Source organism: Macrobrachium nipponense, chromosome 2, assembly GCF_015104395.2.
Source record: "Macrobrachium nipponense isolate FS-2020 chromosome 2, ASM1510439v2, whole genome shotgun sequence".
Taxonomy (NCBI): Eukaryota; Metazoa; Arthropoda; class Malacostraca; order Decapoda; family Palaemonidae; genus Macrobrachium; species Macrobrachium nipponense.
The window spans coordinates 80,666,067-80,688,855 of record NC_087201.1 but is presented as its reverse complement, the minus strand read 5'-3'; the positions used below and the strand labels follow the sequence as shown (position 1 = coordinate 80,688,855).

Below are 22,789 nucleotides of genomic sequence, written 5' to 3'. Positions count from 1 at the left end.
TCTCATTTTTGCAATATTTGCATATAAATCACGATAAATAGAAAAAAAACCACGTTCGGTCAAAATTGACTCTACCGAAATGGTCGAAAAACGCAATTGTAAGCTAAAACTCTTACAGTCTAGTAATATTCAGTCATTTATCTTCATTTTGAAACAAATTCGAAGTCTCTAGCAAAATATTTAGATATATGGTGAATTTAAAAAAAAAATCTTTCCTTCCCTCCGCGCGTGGATTCTCCGCCACAAATCTCCGAAATGCGTATGTCCCATTCTCGGAATATTTGCTCCGTTTCATATTAGGCATTTCATAGAGTTTTATATATGAAAATGAAATGTGCGAAATTTAATGTAGAATAAAACAAAAAATATTTGAAGATTGTAGCTTTTCTTATTTCTGAAATAATTGCACATAAAAAATATATGTATAAAAAAATTCGACATTTGGTCAACTTTAACTGTCAGATATGGTCGAAAACTGCAATTGTAAGCTAATACTCTTACAGTATAGTAATATTCAATCATTTGTCTTCATTTTGAAAGAAATTGGAAGTCTCTAGGACAATATTTAGATTTTTGGTGAATTTTTGAAAAAAATATTTGTTACGAATTCATGCATTATTTTGTGATAATATTTTCACTGTGTTGCTTTTATCGTTTTACAATGTATTATATACCAAAATGATCGCAATTTAGTGTACATTACAACGAAAAAAAAGTAACTTGTTACCTTTAACCGTTTTGCGCACAGTGTAATTTGAATACAATTATATATGAAATTTTGTTTTTGCGCTATCATACATCGCATTATTTATATATGATAATGATAATATTTTTAATTTCTGATGGTTGCATACTAAACCTCAGCCAATGACAAAAAAGGAGCCAAAATGAACTCTTAATCTTGAAAACTAAGCGCGCTGTGATTTTTTGAAAAAAATATTTTTTCCGCTTCCTCGCTCACTCTGAAACACCTCCGGCACACGGGAGACAATTTTTTTTTTACCGCTTCGGCGTTTAAGGGTTAATGAATATGTATAGCATTACTAACAATACTTTGATTATTCTCTTTTACTTTATTTAACTTACTCAACTACAAGATGGGATAGAGAGATGGAGGAAAAGAGGTTAGAATGTACAATAATTATCATTGGTGCACCACCTCGGTGGCCGCGAGTTCGATTTTCGGGCATTCCATTTAGGTGTGAGAGATGTGTATTTCTGGTGATAGAAGTTCACTCTCGATGTGATTCGGAAGTCACGTAAAGCTATTTCCATGCAACGTAAAAATACCATAGTAACTGTAATTATCGTTCACATGACTGAATTGTTCTGAACTTTTTTATGTAATCCAAAATTGTGTTATTTCACCAAAGCGATAATGAATTTTTAACGAAAAATGAAAATTGTGTTATCCTAAATGTTATTACAGTGGACCCTCTTATTCGTGTTCTCTGGACTCGTGGACTCACGCATTCATGAATTTTTTCTCAGGAATGTGTCCCTGCAGTTTTCGCAGAAAATTTGCATATTCATTGTATTTTTCTATGAGAAATATCCACAAATTCCTGGGTTTTGTTTTATCAGTCTCATCATGAAATGCACTTTTTGTGATAAAACTATTAAAAAAACCAAGTATAAACATTTTTAGCGGGTTTTCCTTGAGTTATAACTAACAAAATAGGCTGTTTTCAGCATTTTTTAAAAGGGTTCCAATTATTTGCGGGTTCAAACTATTCACGGGGGGGTCTGGTACGCATCCCCCGCGAATACTGGGGGTGACCACTGTACTACTATAATTACACTACCATTAAAATTTCTGAAAGGTTACTAAAAGATAGGTGTTGCTGTGAGCGTAACCATAACTTGATGTTTAGATTTTCTCGCATAAAAGCTGATTTTATTAATATTGAATTATTTCTCGTATATGTTTGCCAATAATATATAGTGTAATAGTAATGGTTTTACTATCTTAGTATCAGTTTATATTATATAATGTAAATCTTTTTATGTATGTCAGTGGTTATTGCACCAAGGCGTAGGCTAGCCTACTTATAAATATCACTTAGAATTCAGGGTTTGGTTTTTTTAAATATCAGTATAAAACGACCCCCAATTTTTAGGTGTGAATTTTATGATTTAAAGGTAGTCTTATGTGCAGAGTGTATGGTCCATGTACCATAAAAATTCTCTTATCCCGGTAAAAGAGAGAGAGAATTATTATTTTTATTATTTAATGTTGTTTAATTTATACATAAAAGCTTGAAAACTTATAAATTACATGAAAAATTAAACAAACCCCTTTGGAGGGTTTTTCAAGGATTGAAAAATGTTGCGTTTGTGTGTGTGTGGAATACTTGTGGATGATAATTAGTTAGGGTCCAATGAAAACTTTGAACTATTGTGAATTTGCACAATTCAAATTGTGTAAGATTGAGTACGTATTACTGTACAAATTTAGAAATAATAATTCCATTAATACATTCGTTTCTTTTAACGACTAAAAAATTATTTTCCTAATTCTTATGGTAGTAGGGAGGGAGCCCCAAGCAGTTGATTCTCAGAATGTAAACATTACAAATGTTGGGAGTATATTACGATGATAACAGATCGAAATATTAATACCGTATAAATGGATTAAGTAAGTGGAATAACATTAATTTGATATTTGCTGTTTACATTAATAGTATTGTTATTTAAGGATTAGTGAATCACTGTAACATGTACATACACAAGAGAATATTTTATCAATGTTGATTACATTTATAATTTGGTATTTTTTTCAGTGCCTATTTAAATATTTAAGTATTATGAATGTAGTATTTAACTCTACTTAGGAATTCCCAGTATTTCCCCTACCTGGAAAAAGAAAATGGGACAAATTCAATACTGTATGAGAGAAAATGCATGTGCTTTGAGTGTACTATTGGGGTCTTAGAGTTTAGTTTTCATGTGTAGTTGTAAGTCATATATTTTTAAGGATAATGTTGTAAGATGAATTTGAAATTATAGTAAAGAGTTTTAAGATAGTTAAAAGCTACATTTGGTTTTTAAACTATTAAAATAGGCAGTTATGATAATTTTTGGAGGGGAGTCTCTGGTATTTGAACTACGTAGTTAGACAGCCAGTTACAAGCATTTTTAGTGGGTGATACTAACTTTACGCAGATTTTTGCATTGCACGGGTGGTTGTGGTCCCTAACCCCCGCGATTACAGAGAACATACTAAACATGGTTTTCATACAAGAGAATGTATTGCTTGTTTTTTAGTGTGATTTTGGAAGATAAGTTTATTCCAGTGAAAAAGGTATGTATTGTCTCCCATATCTTTGAAGAGTTAAAAGCAAAATTGTCATATATTATTTCAAATAATACTCAGCTTAAGGGAAGTAAGGACTTTCATATAAAAATTGGCACTGCATGTAATACCCATCATATTTATTTTATTGTCTGATTCTGTTTGTGGGCGGTGTAATTGCACTTACTGTACTCAAATAGTACAGTAATTTTATTGTAATATGTAAGAAATTATTAAGAATTGTTCAAACTTAAATTTGAATTTTTTGCCTTAATTCTACACTATTTTACTCTAGTAGTGGAAGTCTCTGGTAATGGAAGTACTGGTTACAACAGTACTAAGTCAGTAGCAGTGAAGAAAGTTGAGTTTGTTTACTAAGCCAGTCTGTTGCATGCAAAGAATTTGTTTTTGTGTGTTTGTGTGCAAAGTATACATCAGAGATCTAATTGTAAAGGTAACCATTGCTGTTTCAGTTTGCTCTAGAGATGGTCAAGGTAAGGATTAAATAGTTTTTTGAGAAATTTTATTTGCTTCCAGAATCTTCCAGTAGTAGTTCAGCGGAAGATCAGGAGGAGGAGGAAGAAGGTGGAGTGTCTTCCTCAGAACTCTCCAGCAATAAAGCTACTTCAAGTCAAGAAGGTTTGTTGTAACTAATTTTTAGTGTGTTATTTTTTATTTTACTAACATCAGTTTTTGGTTATATGTGCTCTGTTTTGTGTTTTTAAAGAAGTATTATTTTAGTTGTAGTGTTGCATATTTCTTTACTTTTGATATTTCCTTTTACTGTATACTGTTGGCAGTTATGGATTTTTTTTTTACTATCATATGATTAATAATTTACGTGATAAACCCTTTTCTTTACCTTGATATATCTTGAATTTAATACACAGATGTATGATGTAGAAGGAGGCATATTTCTTTTGTACTTAGTTATTTTATAGATTCCATATATTTTGAAAACAGATACTCCTAGAGCTCCAACAGGTTTTGATAAACCTATTGTAAAGCAAAATTGTTATAAATCAGAAATGCACCTCAACCCTTAATGCCCCAAAGGTGGTAATTGCCTTTTTAGCCATAAAACATCTAGAATGTCTTGTTTTAGTTGCTGACATATTATTTGAGTTGTAAGTTTGTATATTCATATATCAAAATGAAGGTATAGATAGACATGAATTTACAATGGAAGTATTGAAACTCTAACATTAATAAAAAAGTATTCATTGCACAAAAATAGCTAAAAAAAATACCCAAATAAATGAAAGTACATACAATGGCAAAAATGTAAGCATTCTATTATTTTTACATCGAGTAACCTGAAAATAATGTAATAATTTGTGTATTCTAATTTTTTTCAGCAGTTGAATAACAAACATAAACTTGTAAAAGTTCAATCCATTTCCACTGGTGAATGTGATTGCTGTAGCCAATGTAGAGCTGAAGGCAAGTGGCATACTCTTTTTCTAGGTATCTGGTCTACTATCCAAGCAACAAGCATTTTGTGTGCAAAACCACAACACCAGTAAGAAATCCATTGCAATGTTAAACTTTTATCATATCAGGTTGATATCATTGGGTGATTAAATGGACCCTAGAATACTCTATTATGTATATAAGAAGTTAGGCTCTTCCTAGATAATTCATACTTATGTATCCAAACTTTCTCAGGTGTAGAATTTGCTTTGTTGTCATCCAGTAAAAGGTATTAGTAATCTTTACGTAACAGTTAAGTAGAATTGTCTGTAGTTTTGTCACCAGCTAAAATGATTAAATTTGAAACTTCTATTATGAAGGCAAAAGTTCTTTCAAATCCAACAATCATAATTAGCCTTTTATTGCATATAAAAACAGAAAAACTCAGCAAAAATGGTGTATAGTAAATCTCTTATAACAGCTGATAAGTACTTGTGACCATCCATCAGTAGTAAAGATGTCATTCCAATGCTACATTATGTTCAAATTTACCTGATTATATATTTTAAACTCAACTGATCACATTTTAGGAATATCAAGGGATGAAATTTGCATGATGCCATTTGAGATCATGGGAATCTTAAAGAAATAGAAATTTTCATATGCATGGATTCATGAGGTTTCATATCCACGTATCAAAACTTCCATTATTGCCAACAGTATTAGTATTATTATTATTATATTATATTATATTATATTATATTATATTATATATATATTATATTATATTATATATTATATTATATATTATTATATATATTATTATTATTATTATTATTATTATTATTATTATTATTATTATTAATTAATTTAACCAGTGTGCCTACAAAATCTTTAATATCCTTTCATATCACCCCCAGAACAGATGTGATAATAAGATATGGAAACCTTTGTAATAATGATACAAGGCTCTTGAGTTGTGGTTTAGTTTATCATGCATTGATAGATTGGCCATAGTAATGTAATGTTTTAATTTATGTTTAATAAAATAGTCCATAAATGTGAAGTGATTGACTTTTCTGTAGTTTTATGTAACATAGTTTGCTTAATAGATAAAAAATCTCTGCATGAAGTAGCCAGCTTTAAGATGAAGTGATTAGTCTTGTTTCCCTCCCCATCTGATGGTTATCATCAGTAGAGGATCAGTGGTAATTTCATCTATTTAACCTTGCATAGATAATTAGAATTCCTTAGACAAATAAGTTACTTAAAAGTATGGTAACCTTATCTATATATGTACATGTTAAGTTCAATTATGTGACAGGTGTGTGTCGCCCCCAACAAGCAGGTTCACTGGAAGATGTAGCCAAATCAACTCCCTCGTCAGAGCCTAGCTCATCGGATGATCACCAAAACTTTGTTGAAGTTTTCTTTACTTCATCATCTAGCAGAGCAACCCATACGACTTCAACAACTATGGCCAGTACCAACAGTGTACCATCCCCTACATCACTTAATACAGCTTCCACAATGGAAACTGAGGAAACAGAATGATCTTTTCAAAAAGGTTTCTATATTTACCCTCAACTTGACTGCACTAATTGACCATTTTCTTTTATAAATTTGCTTTAAGTTTGCTAGCACTTTATCAGTTAAACTTATCAAACCATTGTTCAAATGTCTCTCCTAACTTTGCTCCTTGCTTATTCAGGAACATTTATCCATTTCTTGCTCATTTTGTACCTCAAGTATCCCCTTTTTCAGGTAAGAATTGCCAAAACAGCTAAATGTTATTTCCTACTTCTTAGTGGTTGGAATGATGGCTTTTCCTCAGGATTGGAGTAGTTATTTATTTTTAGACTATCCTTATTTCCCATTATCTTGTACTTAATATCCTTGCCTTAATGATTTTATACTACTTGATTTTAGGCTATGTCTTTTCAATCTCTTTTTTTTCTTTATTTTTAAAACTGTTTGAGCTTTTATGCATTGCTTGTTATTTGTGCAGTTGATCATATTCAGTTATTTCACTACCAGTGGTAGAATTCAGCTGCTTGTGCTGAATTAACATGTTCAACTTAAATATATCTGATAGATGATATTTTTACTCAATGCCATTAGACTAGTTTTATTTTTTTATTTTAGTACTTACAATAATGATTGAGAAAATTATACTCTTGAACATAAGGTCACACCATACATGAATATTTTCTATTATTATATGGGGACTTGCAAGCACTAGTAACAATTTGTCTCCTTACCCTTCACTCACTTTTTGTTTTAAAAGGTAAGGACATTATTAAGAAATACCTCCTCTCAACTGATATTTTTATTGTTTTTGTATTAGGCTTGGATTTTACTTGGTAAGGAAGATTTTCCTAGTCCTTTGATTGATCCAGATGCAAACTGTAAGTCATGAAATTAAAGAAAGTGAAAGTAGATTCTCAATTTTGTTTCTTCCTTTACCAAGATTACAACTGTTTTTGGTAATTGGATAATATTGGAAAATGCAAGCACGTTAGTCAAGCTTATGTATTGTTCTGTAGCATGGTTTCATGGCTCATTTGAGTAACAGCTGTAAATCACCAGAAATGCAAGACAGTTGTTGATGGGCAACCTGCCTAAATTGATGCTGAAATGACTAGAGGACAACACATTTGCTGGCATTAGAGTGAGGATGTGTTTTCTGGCAATCCATTCATGTTTTAGTCTTGAATTATTTTTGGTATGATATGTATTTGAAATTACATTTGTATCTTAGTTGACTCAGTTATGGGTACATGTTAGTGTAACGTGTAAACTTGCAAAATTGTAATATATAAACAAGAAATACGTTTGTTAAACCCTATCTTTACGAACGCCATGCAGTTAATTACATCTGCAGATAAGCAAGTTGCAGAGATGAATGCAGTCCTGTTTACTATGTAGCCAAACATTATGGGTAGGCCATCTGAGTGGCTACTTAAGTGTGACTCATATCTCAGCCTATAATGCTTGCTCTAAACTAAATTGTTTGAGGAAAGAAACAAACTATACTAGACATTAATGCAATGAACATGTCAAAGTATAAAACCCTTTAAAATTGTATCCATATATGTTTATGCAATAGTGGATAAACCAAGTGCTATTTCTTTTAGGCTAATTTTGATTTGATATTCTGTACCTATGATTTATTTATTAATTAATGTGAATCATTTTTCTTAGGTTTTACTAAAGGATGTAAAAAATAATTACAAAGTTTCTAGTTGAACACATATGAAAATGAGATGATAGCCTATCTTAAGGGGGCCGGCCGGAACCCCTATATATGGTGGTATAGGGCGAAAAATGCAGTCATGAAAAAATTCATGGAGCTTCATATGGCAATTGAGAATACGTATACGAAATATTTCGTCAAAATTCCTCTTATTTTCGTAGTTACAGGGTAATTAGTAAACATAACTCAATAAGCCTAAAACATTCATCCGTACAAGAAAATGCAATATTTCTTCTGTTATCGTAAATTTTGATAATTATTGGCAAAGAAATTGTGAGAAATGGCATCTGTAGAGATTCTGTGGCTCGCATAAGCGAGTTATCTGGTTCAATCATGAATCAGTTGGACCATAGACTTCAAGTAGATTACACGTTCGAGTTTCACCTCGTGACATTCGCTTGCGTTTATGTATGTTTCGGCAAAAAGTTCATCATGCCAATGAGGAAAAGACAAGGAAAACATCTCGCTAACATACAGATGAAGAAAAATCGCTCAAGTATTATTACAGAATATCATAATATACGCGTAGTTAGTGAAGAGAGAGGGGAGGGTTGCTTAGTAACGCCCCCTTCTTGCCTGACAGCACACGTCACACTGTGCCCAAGGCTACGATCTTTGAGCAAAGAGATCTTCATTTATGATAAATAACATAGTTTTGGTTTTTTAATACCCAAAATGGAATATGAAATTCATAATAATCATGATTTATTAAATTGTTTTTGTAAAAAGAGAGTACACCTTCAAGTCTCACCTCTGACATTCTCTTGCATTTACGTTTGTTTATCTTTGTTTCGGCAAGAATGTCATCATGCCAAAGAGGAAAATACAAGGAAAACATCTCTCTAACATACAGAAGAAAATTCGCTGTAATAAGCCGAGTTAGTGAAGGGGAGAGAGGGGGGGATTACGTAGGAAGGAGTGCCCCATCTTGCATCAAGCAGTCCCCCAGGCTACGATATATGAGCAAAGGGATCATCATTTATGATTAAATTATGATAAATAAAATAGTATTGGTTTATTAATACACAAAAAAGAAATATACATTCATAATAATCATTATTTATTAACAATGTCTTTATAGAAATACGCAGGAAAACTTTGAACGCCCGTATCTCAAAACTATACTTATTGACCTTCAAAGTCTATCTCCTCACTTAGTTTTAAAGCTATAACATTGGAATTTGGTATATAACTCAGAAAGACATTATAGAACAATCAAATAGAGCCCTTTTTTCCAATTTTTGTTTCGTCGTTTTTTTATAAAAAATTTTCTCGTGATTTATAGGGTTTATTTTTTTACCATATTGAAAAATTCATATCTAGCAAAAAAATGACTTTTAGAAAAAAAAAACTCCATTTGATTGGAGGTCTACATCAGGTCTATATATGGTAGGAATCCCAGGTCTTAATATTAAATATCAAAGGAGGAGATAGAATTTGAAAAATGGTTATTTTCGGGATAAATCGCCCTGGCGTCACAAAACCGAAGGTCAGAGGCGAAAATCATATGCGGTTTGGAGATGTCCCAAGTCACCTTATTAAGTGGTATGAATGTCAAAGTCCTGTCGTTAAAAAACGGAATTAGCCGGCCGGCCCCCTTAACCTTGGCTGAAACTCTTCCCAGGTTATACAGTGGAACCTCAACTTACGAGTTTAATTCGTTCTGTGGTCGAGCTCGTAACTTAATATGCTCGCTCGTTAAATCAATTTTCCCCATAAGAAATAATGGAAATGGCCGTAATCCATTCCAACCCTCAAAATGGCACCTCATATTTTTCATTTTTCTTGTTATTTCATAAGGAAAAAAGCTTTATACATAAATATTATATAAAAACTAAATAGAAAGAAAATATGAAGATATAATAAGGTTTTATACAATTTACTTACCTTGGAGATGAGACGACTTGAGCTAACGGAGACAGCGGAGGTGGCGGGTAGAGGAGACAGGCGGAGGTGGACGGATGACTGTTTTGCTATCATTACATTTGTACGTAAATGTACACTCTGTTGTAACTAAACTTAAATGCTACTTAACATTTTTTTTATTTTTTTATTTTATTTTTTTTTATTTTTAAATGTTTTCTTTTAGCTTAATTCTCATCACTCTCTTCACTTTCACTAATTCTTGGCCTTTTTGCCACACTTTGCTCACTTTGAGCTGAAGGCCTTTTCTTAAGAAACATGTCTAAGGAAGTCTGTTTCATTCTCCCTTTGAGAATGTTTCTGAAACGACATAGGCACGTGTTGTTGAAAAGCTCTGTCGCACGACTCGTTGCAATTTTTCAGGATGGTTCTTTTCAACAAAACCAGCCACCCTCTCCCACATTGCCAAAATATCCTTGAGTTCTTTTGTGACGATGCTCTTGTAACTCCTTTAACTCGTCAGTCGTAAGTTCCTCAGAGTGCTCCTCAACGAGTTCCTTGATGTCTCTTCCATCACCTCCAGACCTATAGTCTTGCCAATGGATACGATCTCTTCCTCCACTGGCTCCTCTTCTTCCTCAATCTCAAACCCTTCAAAATCTCTTTCAGCCACATTTTCAGGCCACAGCTTCTTCCAAGCAGAGGTCAAGGTCCTTTTTGTAACCCCCTGCCAGGCAATATCGATGATTTTGAGGCCTATTGCTATGTTAAAATGGTCCTTCCACAACTCTCGAAGGGTGAGGTTTGTGTTCTCCGTCACCTCAAAGCAACGGCGAAACAGGTGCTTGGTGTAGAGTTTCTTGAAATTTGATATTAACTGTTGGTCCATTGGCTGGAGGATAGAGGTGGTGTTTGGAGGAAGGTAGAGAACCTTCACAAAATTATACTCGTCGAGTATTTCTTCCTCAATCTGTGGTGGATGTGCAGGAGCATTGTCGAGGACGAGAAGGGCTCGCAGGGGCAGGTGGTTGTCCTTCAAATATTTCTTCACCGAAGGACCAAACACAAGGTTTACCCAGTCAATAAAGAACTGCCTGGTGACCCATGACTTAGGGTTTGCCCTCCACATAACATGGAGTTTCTCCTTTATTATCTTGTGTGCTTTAAAGGCTCTCGGGTTCGCCGAATGATATACGAGTAGCGTCTTTATTTTAGCAGTCGCCACTCGCATTTGCACACAGGGCGAGGGTCAACCTATCCTTCAGGTTTGTGTCCTGGCATCTTCTTCAACTCTATGGTGATGTATGTTCTCCTCGGCATCTTCTTCCAGAAGAGCCCTGTCTCGTCGCAGTTGAAGATTTGCTTGGGGATGTATCCTTCTGCCTTGACGAATTCTGCGAAAGTTTTCACGAACTCTTCTGCTGCCTTTACATCAGCACTTGCTGCCTCACCATGCCTAACAACAGAGTGAATCTCCATCCTTTTCTTAAAATTATCAAACCAGCCCCGACTGGCTTTAAAGGATTCCTCCTCCGTTGAAGTGCCTGGGGTTTGCTGTTGTACATCTGAAAAAATCCTGTGCGCCTTCTCGCAGATTATTCCCTCGGTGACGCTATCTCTGGCAAGTTGTTTTTCCGTCAGCCACACCAACACCAGATTCTCCATCGTCTCATGCACATCTGTACGGCGCTTTGAAATAATCTTGACACCTTTGGCTGGCTTAATTTTCTTTAGGGACTCCTTCTGCTTTAAGGGGACCGTCCGCTATGGCGGATGACATGTCAACTTGAAAAAATAAAAAATCGAGTTATTACTTGTATCTATGCAGAAACATGCCGTGCATGCTTTCCAGGAGTTTCAGCCAATTATTTTCACAAATAATGAAGATATAGCGGTTTTTAAATGATGACGTCATCGTAACTGCGTCGTCTGTATGACTTGAGTTTGACGGAATCGTTTTTGCGTGTTTATTTTTGCATATATACAGCGATTTTTTAAGATTTTTTTCGAAATTCTCATACATCTGGTAGCAATGAAAGGTACTGTGACACTGGGTGAGAAGCGAGCTTCTCAGAGCGGTTATTTATAGGCGAGACTCGGAGAATGACTCAGTTACGCCACAGACGTCATAGCAGTTACACGCACGTAGCCACTTGCGTTTGGTTACTAGCTATTTACGTTGTTTTTATAACTTCTTAGTGAACTTATAGCAATGCCGAAGTTACCTAAGATCAAGAAGGCTACTCAGCAACTATGGCTAGCAAAATTAGTGAAGGCCAGGAGTTTGCTGAAAGAAAAACACGAAAATTAATTGTTTTCAGCTGCCCTCATTGTCTCATGTCTCGCCGTCAACATCATTATCTGGTGTCACGCTGAGGGTATTAACACCACTTTTAGGGGTAGGACCACGATCCTTGATGTAGAAATCAACATTAAAAGTGCAAATAAAGTAATTATAATAATGTTGTTTTGACTTTTATAAGAAAAAAGCGAAAATTTACATAGCAAATCTTTGGGAGCTCATAACTCAAAAACATACTTATGCGCATGTCGGTAATCATTACTCGGTTATTTATTATCCAATTTTAGAGCGAAAGATATCATTGGAAAGAGGAATAAAAATCCCATAATTCTGTGTGACAGAATTTTGATATCATTTCTCTTTTTTTTTTTTTTTTTTTTTTTTTTTTTAGAATTTTTTGAGTGTCTAGACAAAAAAAAAAAAAAAAAATAAAAAAAAAAAAAAAAAAATCATAAAAAATAAAAAAATTAAAAAATCAAAATTCTGTCACACAGAATTGTTTCGTATATAAAGAAGTTTTTATGGTATGATTTTCAATACAACTGATGTCATATTAGCGGAGAAAACTCTACCAATTTTTTTTTTTTTTAAATTCATGATTTTTGCTAATAAAACTAAAGTTTTTGATCAAATGACTTGAAATTTTTATATGATGAAGGTATTATATATATCTAAAACATATATGAAAATTATGTATTTTGCGTAATAAATAAAAAAAATAGACATCATAGCGGACGGTCCCCTTAAGATGGTGCAGATCGTTGCCGTTGTATGGTTGTAGTGCTTGGCCAGTTCCTTTACTCGCATGCCTTGCTCATGCTTCTCGACGATTTCAAGCTTTATTTCGAGGGACATCATCCTCCTCTTCTCGGTACTCGCACTACCACTTGCTTTCTTTGGTTCCATGGTTACAACAAAGTTAGAAGTTGCGATTTCACAGAATATCACAAACAAATGCAAAAAAACTGTGCGCGCAATGAATCTCAGTGTTTACCACGTGTAGACAGCGAGAGAGAGAGAAAGGCTCGGAGATGGGATGCTGTGACTCATACCCTCTGAGCTGCGCGCACCTTGAAAATATACACTTAGAGCTGCTGCGCGTGCCTCGAACTCGTACGTTAAAATTCTGCTCGCTTGCTGAAGCAAAAAATAGTCTGAGCAACTGCTCGTATCTCGGAAAACTCGTACGTTGGTTCGCTCGTAGGTTGAGGTTCCACTGTACAGTGAAATGGCTCTTAGTAAATACATTCTGCATTAGCTTGCATATTATGGTGATGATTAACAAATCTCTTGGAGTAAGTGCAAATTATTTTGATCCGTTATATATCAAGTTAAAAGTCTACAGATGTAGGAGCCACACAACAATATTTATTGCTTAGAACAGGAATTTTCTGTTATCCATTATAAAGATAATCTGAGAAAATTTAACTATCAAATAAAAAGCTGTCTGACATGAGAACATTTTATCCATTTCTATCATTATTAGTTAGTATAATTATTAGTTATCAGTAAAATTATCAGTTATCAGTAATTATTGTCAGAGGTAATACAGTAGTACATACCAATTACTTTTTCATACACAAATACCAATCATCTTGCACAAATGCCTAATTGCAAGGATTTATTACACCTAATAAGCAACTGCTTTAATAATTGTAAAATGTAATCACTAGGTATTCAATTGAGCTTCAAGTTGGAATCATCATTTTTTAGTGCCCTCCAAAGGTGTTCATAGTCTTCATTAATGTGTACAACTCTAGTATGTATATAGTGAAAGTGAGAGTTGTAGTGTTAGGGATATTTGATACATTGTAAATACAGGTGATGTAACATGATTTGGATGGTGTTGTGATAAATGCTTTTATACCATACCATATTCTGTAGTAAAGAATACAGTATTGCGGTCAAGTATTTTTAATGGGATTGAAATCATACAGTGTCAGTTATAGGCAATGCAGTGTTCATAATTCTGAAATGAACTACAGCTACCTTTCCTATCATCTCATTGTCCAAGTCTTTTTTTGTTTTTGAGATGGGAACAAATAAGTAGACTCAGAGTCAGGCTTAGTAATAGAAATCTACCCTACTTAACCTGAAACATCTAGGTGGTTTTTAGAACTTTCCACAAAAAAGTTTAGCCTATCCAAGTGGAATTTTAGTTAAAATTGGTTGAATCCTGATATATTGATTATAATTGCTAGGTATACCTGAAAAGTTTATTATTAACTATTGCTCTAAGCTTTTTTGCTGAGCTTATGCAAAGTTATGAGACAAAACATAGAATACACACTAAGAAAGCTGTTTGGGAAAATAGATTAGGAAGAGCATAAAGTCTGTCAATCAGCCAGGAGTTAGTATGTGTAAACCCTGATTTTGAGAAACGTGGTTATATGATGAACTTGTTTAGAAATGTTATATGCAAAGTATTCTTCCTAATGTACTAAGGGATATAGCTGAATGTGTGATCCTCAAAACTGAAGTAATGGAACAAGTACCATGTGTACTATTATCTTATCATAAAATAGTTGAAATTGGTAAAGGCAGATGTTTGACCTGCAGGTCACAGAAGCTGAATATGCAAGTGCTATATTCTGTGGAGCACAACTGAAAGGTATGGACACATTAATCTGGCACATTTCTCAATGTGACAGTGTATATGCACCAGATTGCACTGAGAGAGAGAGAGAGAGAGAGAGAGAGAGAGAGAGAGAGAGATAATCTTGCAGCATAATTTTTGTTTTTTCATTATGCTGTGATAAATAGTACACTGTACAGTACAGTAACGTAATTAATGTACATTAATGTACATTAATTGCTCTACTTATGTACTGTATCCTCTAGAAAATTGAATCCATACAAAATGTAAATAATGGGAGAATGGCAAATGTGAAATGTGCCAGCATTGCACTACAGCTCAAGTTTACTAGTAATCTGGTCATTTGAGTTTTCATTTTCATGTTACATCACAGTATTTGATTTTCATGTTACATCACAGTATTTGATAGATAGGTACATGCACAGTACAAAATTCTTGGTTGTCTTGTGTTTTATGATGGTCGTTATCTGATTATGAATACAGATCCAGTCCATTGTTTTGGGAGGCTAGACTACTGTAACAAAGTTCATGAATGACACATTTGACTTGCTGAAGTGACAAGTATTTTGATTATTTTGTGTTTAATATACATAGAACAATTGATAATTCTCCTCTAGATTATGTAAAAGATTATATTCATATGTGAGTCAGGATTGTGCTTGGAGTTTTTTGTAGCCTTGAGGCAGCATGGCATAGGGTGCCTAGTCAGCTTTCACTTTTCAGCTTTTGAAATGTATCTTCACTCCTTGGAAGTATCAGTGTGATGAGCGATTAAATTGTTTATAAAATACCATATCTTAAGATGAATAAAAAAAATTGTGTAAAGTACAAATGAGTTTGAAGATTGAATTTTTATTTTTTTTATGTTTGTCTTAAAATATGATGATGCTTGAATATATTGTAAAAATGGGAAGTTGTATAAATATTATGGAATATATTTAGTTTATAGTAATAAGTGCATTGTTAGTAACTGTATTTTTTATAATCTTATCCAACTTGTGCAAAATTATATTCATAGTCATATCAGGTTGTTGTTATCAATTGAATTCTTATTCTTCTTTTGGGGTTGCTAGTACCCAGTTACAAACTAGTGATTGAATCTTAGCTGTGGCTTCAAAGAAGTAATTTGGCTTTCTGTGGTATTGCTATATTTGATTCTCATCACACAGATACCAAGTGTTCATAAAGGAGTGGTAAATCAGTATTGTTCATATGTGGAGCAAACCTTTAGTTATCTCAATCTCAGTAGGAAAAGAAGTGCGTAGGTTAAGAGACACCACATTTTTATTGCGACGCGTTTCATTGTTTCTCCATAACAACATTTTCAAGCCTAAAAGAGACATTACAGTATTTTAATGGTAGTTACAAGATTATGTAATTATTGGCTGACAAAGCTGAGTAAAAGTAGCAACAATAAGATAATGGTTAAAATCTTTAAAATAAATTGCACCAGCATACTAAAAAAATAAAGTATATAAGATCTTTAAAATAAATTACAACCGTATACTAAAAACAGAATGGTGGGAAAGACAGAGATGGAAAGTTTACACTACAAATGAATGACAATGATTTATATTAAAAGCAAGGGATAACAACGAAACGCGTCGCAATAAAAATCTGGTGTCTCTTAACCTACGCTCTTCGTTTCCTACTGAGATTGAGATTTCCAAAACATCTGTCTACTTTCACTGTAAACCTTAGTTGTAACAAAAGGGTAATTCTTCTAGCGCCAGCTAGGAAACCAGTTAAAAACAATCAAAGATTGTAATGCAGGGAATATGTGCCATTAGACAACTCTGACGTATACGAGGAGGCTGACATCCTTCTCCCGGGTATTCTTCGTCAAATTTGGCACCCATTGTAAGAAGAGTGGCAGCTGTGACATTACAGTGAGACCATGGCTAGCAATATATGCTGTAGATTAATCTATTTGCAATAAGCCTAGATCACAAGCTGTTGGATTCAGCAGCCATGAGTATGACCTCAGTGTTTAGTATGCCCTTTCCATTTGGCCTCATCAGGCAGCTACTAGAAATATGCATTTCAGAATTGTTGAATTCATGCCATGTCAAAAACAGCTCCGCTATTCACATGATTCTAACAATTCTTTAGCCATAATAGAAGTGTTTTACTTATCTATGATACCAAAGAATTCCAGGAGTCTCCAGACCTGCAATGAAAATTTAATTTGTTCATACGCAAACAAACCTTCGGTCTTAACAATGGCATCATTTCTAGCACCTAGCCGGGTCCGGTTAAATCGCAGATGAAAGCAAGTAATCTTGTGAGATCTGGCAACGCATGTGTATATCGGGTGAAGAGTGGTCAAGCACCACACATCTACGCCACCATGTTAGTCTTCTCTTAACCGCCTGGGCAAGAGTTGTGGTTGACCTCACTAGGCCTTTACCCAGTTCAGTGCCCATTTTGCTTGTGTTTTAGTGTGTGTGTGTGTGCTGTTATTATGGCGTCTTCTGCTCCATCTCAGCCTTGTCAACGTGTGTGCTCTAATGTTTTTACAATAAGGAATCCCTGCATGGAATACCGTGCGTGGCCTAGAGAGCAGTGGAAGTATTCTATAGTAAGAAGAAGTGTCGTAGGGTTTCTACTCTTCCTTTGTTGGGGGGGGGGTTTCCTCTATTCTTCCCGATGCTTCATTTCCTGCTGCTATCACACCCCATACTAGTATTGTGCCTTTGTCCACATCCTTTTCTTCTATTGATTCGTCGTTGGAAGTATCAGGAGGCCCTCAGGCTGATTTATGTAGTACTGCCCCTTCTTCTTTGGGAGTTAATTTGATTCCCGAGAAGGAGGAGGCTTTTTCATCATTGTCTTTTATTTCTGAGTCAGATTCATCCAAACTGGTGGCGCTTTGTGGGACGCTTGGGCTACAGGGTTCACCGTCCTTGGAGGGTTTGCTGATGCACTTCATGGATACTCACTACCCTACTCCTCATGCTGTCCAGGCCCTCCCCCCTCCTCCTTGCCTCGTCTTAGTGGGTAGCCAAGGTCAGCCATTTTATATTGTTCTGCCAGTGATGATTGCCGCTTCTTCAAGTCAGAGGGAAGCCGTGGCATCAGCCCCGCTAGTGACGTCACGGGGTGTCATTTTGTATCCCTCCGCCAGTGGCGTCTGGTTCCCGTCCAGATCGAGGGGAACCCTTGATGTCATCGTCGCTTATGACGTAACTTCCATCGATGACGTCACTCCCAATCATCTCCACTGCGCTGCTTCGCTCATCTGTGTCATCACCATTTGCTGCCATGATGTCATCTCTGCCATCCAGTTCACTGCATCTGCCAGGTGGTTTTTAAGAGATTGGACTCTGTTTTAGAAGATTAGTTGGCTGCCATGTTGGCTGGGAGGACTGGAAGCAAGCATGTTGCATTGCCCCCGCCTCCTGTGAAGAGATTGTGCAAGGAACCAGAGCTCTCTTCCTCTCCTTCTCCCTCATCTCTGCCGTGTTGGCGTATCAAGCGTTGGAAGGCTAAGGACTTTGCCCTTTCTTCTTCTGTGAGTGAGGAGCAGCACGCCCATGTTCCTGAGAGTGTTAGTTTATCTTCCCCTCTGTGATCTGCAGTGGCTGCTTCATCCTCTGCATTGAGTCGCAAGCGTGTTGTAACCTCCCTCGTTCATGTACGTTGCAGGTGCTCCTACTTCTTCTTCAGGGCCTATTCATCGCCGTAAGGATCTCAAGGCACCTGTCAAGAGGTCAAAAGTTGAGAGCGCGTAGTTGGTGCAGCAGGAGTGATGTCCCTAGTGTTGTGCGTAGTGATGTCCCTAGTGTTGTGGTTGGTTTGTTGCGGGACTTGGCACTTGGATCCAGCCCAAACAGGTTAGTTGGTGTTTCAGGCTGTTTGGTTGCTGGTTCTTCCGTAAATTTAAATGAGGAAGGTGCTTTAGATACGCCTGCACACCCTTCTTGTCATTGATCTTCGTTGCCGGTGCAGCAGGAGGGAGACACGCAAGAGTTTTTGTCTTCTTTTACAGAAGTTGTCGATCTCATTCGTGGATTCAACAATTTGGAGAGTAGGACTCAGGCTTGGTTGTTTTACACTCCTTCCTGCTTGGAAGCCTTGCTGGGAGTTATGCAAGATCCCAAGTCATTGTTTCAACTTCCTTTGTTGGGGCATGTCCAGTCGGTCTTGCATAAGTTGATGCCTCTGTTTCAGATCGGGACGGTTTGCTTCAATCTAGGGCCTCTGCTAAGCTGCTATCCCTGCCTCTCACGAGGCATAGAAAGTACTATGCTACGAACTCTGTTTTTTTTATGTCATGTCATCTCAACCAGACGTCATTCGTCTGAAGCCGGGATTGACTTTGGAGCAGGTGAGGTCGGTGGCTCCATCCTTGTCTCCACAGGATGCCTCAGCATTGGAATCTATGGCAGCCTCCATGTTGCAGACAGTTTCTTGGCTGGACATCTGGTCTATGATCATTGCCAAGATAGCTTCTGACAGGTCTCCCAGAGGGGTTGGTGAGTGCTTCCTCTCTTGCCAGCTTGTTGCAGTTCAGTCTAGGCATTTTCGTATATGGCTTACCTGTGTTAATTTATGGGCTAACCTTCTCCTGATTAGAAGAGACACAGCTTTATCCAGGAAGGAAAGATTGGTTGATCCTGACTCCTTGCTGGCATTGAGGAATGGAGATCTGTTGGAGTCTCAATTTCTGCCCCCTCGGACCAAGCTGGAGGGCTTGATAGACTGGTGCTGGGCTGACACGAAGGGCATATAAGTGCACCAGACTGTGTCTAAGTCTGAGTCTTGTCCTCGTAGACTTCCTGCTCCTCCTCCTCCCCCTGCCCAGCAGCAGTCACGAAGATCGTTGCCTGGTAGGCCGTCGAGGAGTTCGGTATTGGCAGGGCCTCCCCGTTCGTCCCAGCCTAGGGCAGAGGACCAACGTCCCTTTCGTTCCCATTCCTTTAAGCTGAGAAGAGACAGAGGTAAAGGGGGTCGTTTGTAAGTTAGGCGCCTCTCCCCCTCTTGTGCCATGGATGGGGGGGGGGGGGGGTTGTGCCTGGCAGGCCATTGGGCCAAATGGCAGAGTTATGAGGCAGAGAATTGGGTATTAGATGTCCTTCGGGTGGGATATGTACTGCCATTTGACTTCTCTCTTCCTCCTCTCGGACAAGCCGCAGATCAGGAGGCGTATCCTCCAGATTCTCTGAAGTTCTTGGCTCTTTGGGAGGAAGTGCAGAAGATGCTGGACAAAGGATGCGATAAAGGAGTGTGGTGCATCTGTCTCCGGGGTTTTACAGTCACATCTTCTTAGTGCCCAAGGTATCAGGAGGTTGGAGACCTGTGATCGATTATCCACCTTGAATCACTTCATCAGGAAGACAAGGTTCAAGATGGCACCCTGCGTTCAGTGTTGGCAGCTGTGAGGGACGGCTACTGCATGCTGTCAATAGACTTGAGGGACGCATACTTCCAGATCCCTATTCATTAGGATTCACAGGAAATGGATCGAAATAAACGACCAATGAATGTCAGACCCTTCCACTATTAAGAGTGCAGTGACACTGACAGCTTGGCCTCATATGAAAGTTGTTTGAAACTACTGGATTCTAAACCTTTATGGAAAGCAAATAATTAGTTTTGTTTAAATATTTGTTGTTGCCATGAAATGTTTTTTCTCTCTGGTAAGTGAAGTTAACAGACTTCAAAACTTAAAACAAGCAACTTTGAGAATATTTTTTTTTCACATTTTGAGAAATTAATACAGGACTACATGAAAATACATATACAATGTAATAAACAAGAAAGAAACCTTACCCTGCCATACATGTACAATGTGCACTTGAAAGTTAAATTTGGTCAGAGCGTCATCTGCCATCGTTCGCTTTTGCCCATCAGCATACTGTACATGCGCCAGATATGCTTCATTTGTTTACAAACATAATCTCTCCTATAGAGTGTTTTTGTCATAGGCTTCCAGTCTTTATGTATTATTGTCATTCATAAGTCATTTTTTAAATTTTGAACATGTACTGTGAACCTCCGTGTTCGCACTCTCCGAATATGGGGATTGCTCTGGAACATATACCCCCATTATTCATGGAAAATTCTCCTATTCGTGGTACTTTTCTATGAGAAATATTCACAAATTCCTGGTCTTTTATAAGTTTCAGTTTGAGATAAAACTATTATAGAAACCAAGTATAAACATTTGTAGGGGGTTTGTCTTTGAGTTTTAACCAAACGGAAAAGGTAGTTTTAAGCGTTTTTATAGGGGTTTCGACTATTCGCGGCTTCTAGCTATTCGCGGGGTGTTTGGTATGTATCCCCCGCGAATGATGGGGGGGGGGGGGGGGGGGACTACTACATTACTTTTCTATTAATGTTATCCATGTTAATAACTATCATGAGTCAAGTAAGAGAAATTTTAAAACTTGCAACTTGGAAATACAGTGGTACCTTGACATACGAAATTAATCCGTTCCGAGCCAGCCTTCGTAACCTGAGCTTTTCGTATCTTGAACTGCATTTTACATGTAAATTGCCTAATTCGTTCCAAGCCCTACAAAAACACCCCAGTAAATTTTATAATAAAGCTAAATTGACCAATAAACAGTAAAATACAACAATATGGACCGTTCAATACCTAACTTAATACGTATTACTAATATGTACCTGTAAATAAAGTGTATTAGTGTACATGGTATACAAGAAATACTGTACGTACATACGTACGTATGTAGTAAAATGTGGAACCTTACCTTTCGAGTGAGGATATCTCCGAAAGTGGCGACAGAGGAGGAGGACAAACTGCAGAAAATTTGTTACGTAGTACGTACACTTAACGAAACACATTAAAAATGTAAGGAAACATAAACTAAACTTTACGAAACACATTAACAAAACTGTAACACTTAACCTTACCTTCTTTTTTCAATTTCAATTTCTTCACCACTTTCAACTTTGTTTTTTCGTAGTATCAATTGGATCTTCCTTTTTGCTTACTCCTACTAAAGGCCTCTTTAAAAAGTAACTATCCAAGGAAGATTGCTTCTTCCTACTTTTCACAATGTCCCTGAAACGACTCGGACAAATGTCATCAAACTGCGCAAGCATACGACCTGTGTAAGCCTTTTCGGGGACGTTATGTTGCATGGCCTCCAACTCCTTCAGGTCATCCGTTGTAAGCTCCTCTTGGTGCTCCTCGAGAAGGTCATTGATATCGTCCTCGTGGACAACCAGCCCCATGGACTTGCCGAGTGCAACGATCTTGTCAAGATCTGGTTGCGAAACAGTTTCAGGATCATCAGCTGTTTCTGAATCTGCACCAGCTTCGCCCACGTCGAATCCTCGAAATCTCGGGAGGATACGGCATCAGGCCAGAGTTTTCTCTACGAAGAATTCAAGGTTTGCTTCGAAACCTCCTTCCAAGCTTGATTGATGAGTCAGATGCATATCACAACTTCGAAATGCTCCTTCCAAAATTCACGCAAGGTGAAGTTTGTGGTATCGGTGATGTCGAAACATCTCTTGAAAAGATGTTTCCTATACAGCTTCTTGAAGTTTGATATCACTTGCTGGTCCATGGGCTGGAGGAGAGGGGTGGTGTTAGGCGGAAGATAAAGAACCTTGATAAAAGAATACTCCGCTAGGATATCTTCCTCGAGGCCAGGATGGTGAGCAGGGGCATTGTCCAACAACAGCAGACATTTCAGGGGGAGACGCTTCTCTTCCAAGAATTTCTTCACTGTTGAGCCGAAACACAGATTTACCCACTCTGTGAACAAAAGTCTCGTTACCCAGGCTTTTGCATTAGCCCTCCACATCACTGGAAGCTTCTCCTTTAGCACTTTGTGGGCCTTGAAGGCTCGATGAGTCTCCGAATGATACACAAGTAGGGGCTTCACCTTGCAATCCCCACTGGCGTTGGAACAAAGTGCGAGCGTAAGCCTGTCTTTCATAGGCTTATGCCCGGGTAGCTTCTTCTCTTTCTGCGTGATGTACATCCGACGAGGCATTTTTTTCCAAAAAAGGCCAGTCTCATCACAGTTGAAGATTTGCTGAGAACTGTAGCCTTCCATGATCGTCATCTTGTCGAATGTCTTA

At 36.8% G+C, this 22,789-nt stretch overlaps 1 protein-coding gene across 9 annotated transcripts in view; it reads left to right on the top strand.

The window, feature by feature from the left end:
* Positions 1-22,789, top strand: part of LOC135220710 (endoplasmic reticulum junction formation protein lunapark-A-like) — a 249,695-nt gene that overhangs the window by 183,869 nt on the left and 43,037 nt on the right. For 2 of the 9 annotated variants that reach the window (XM_064258123.1, XM_064258119.1), the window contains 2 exons: positions 3,833-3,934; positions 6,033-7,149. In XM_064258123.1, the coding sequence (XP_064114193.1) occupies positions 3,833-3,934; positions 6,033-6,262 (332 nt within the window). In that variant the 3' untranslated portion in view covers positions 6,263-7,149. Of the gene's footprint in view, positions 1-3,832; positions 3,935-4,653; positions 4,818-6,032; positions 7,150-22,789 lie in introns of those variants that run through there. The other 7 variants (XR_010315765.1, XR_010315766.1, XM_064258120.1 and 4 more) reach the window with 7 other exon arrangements.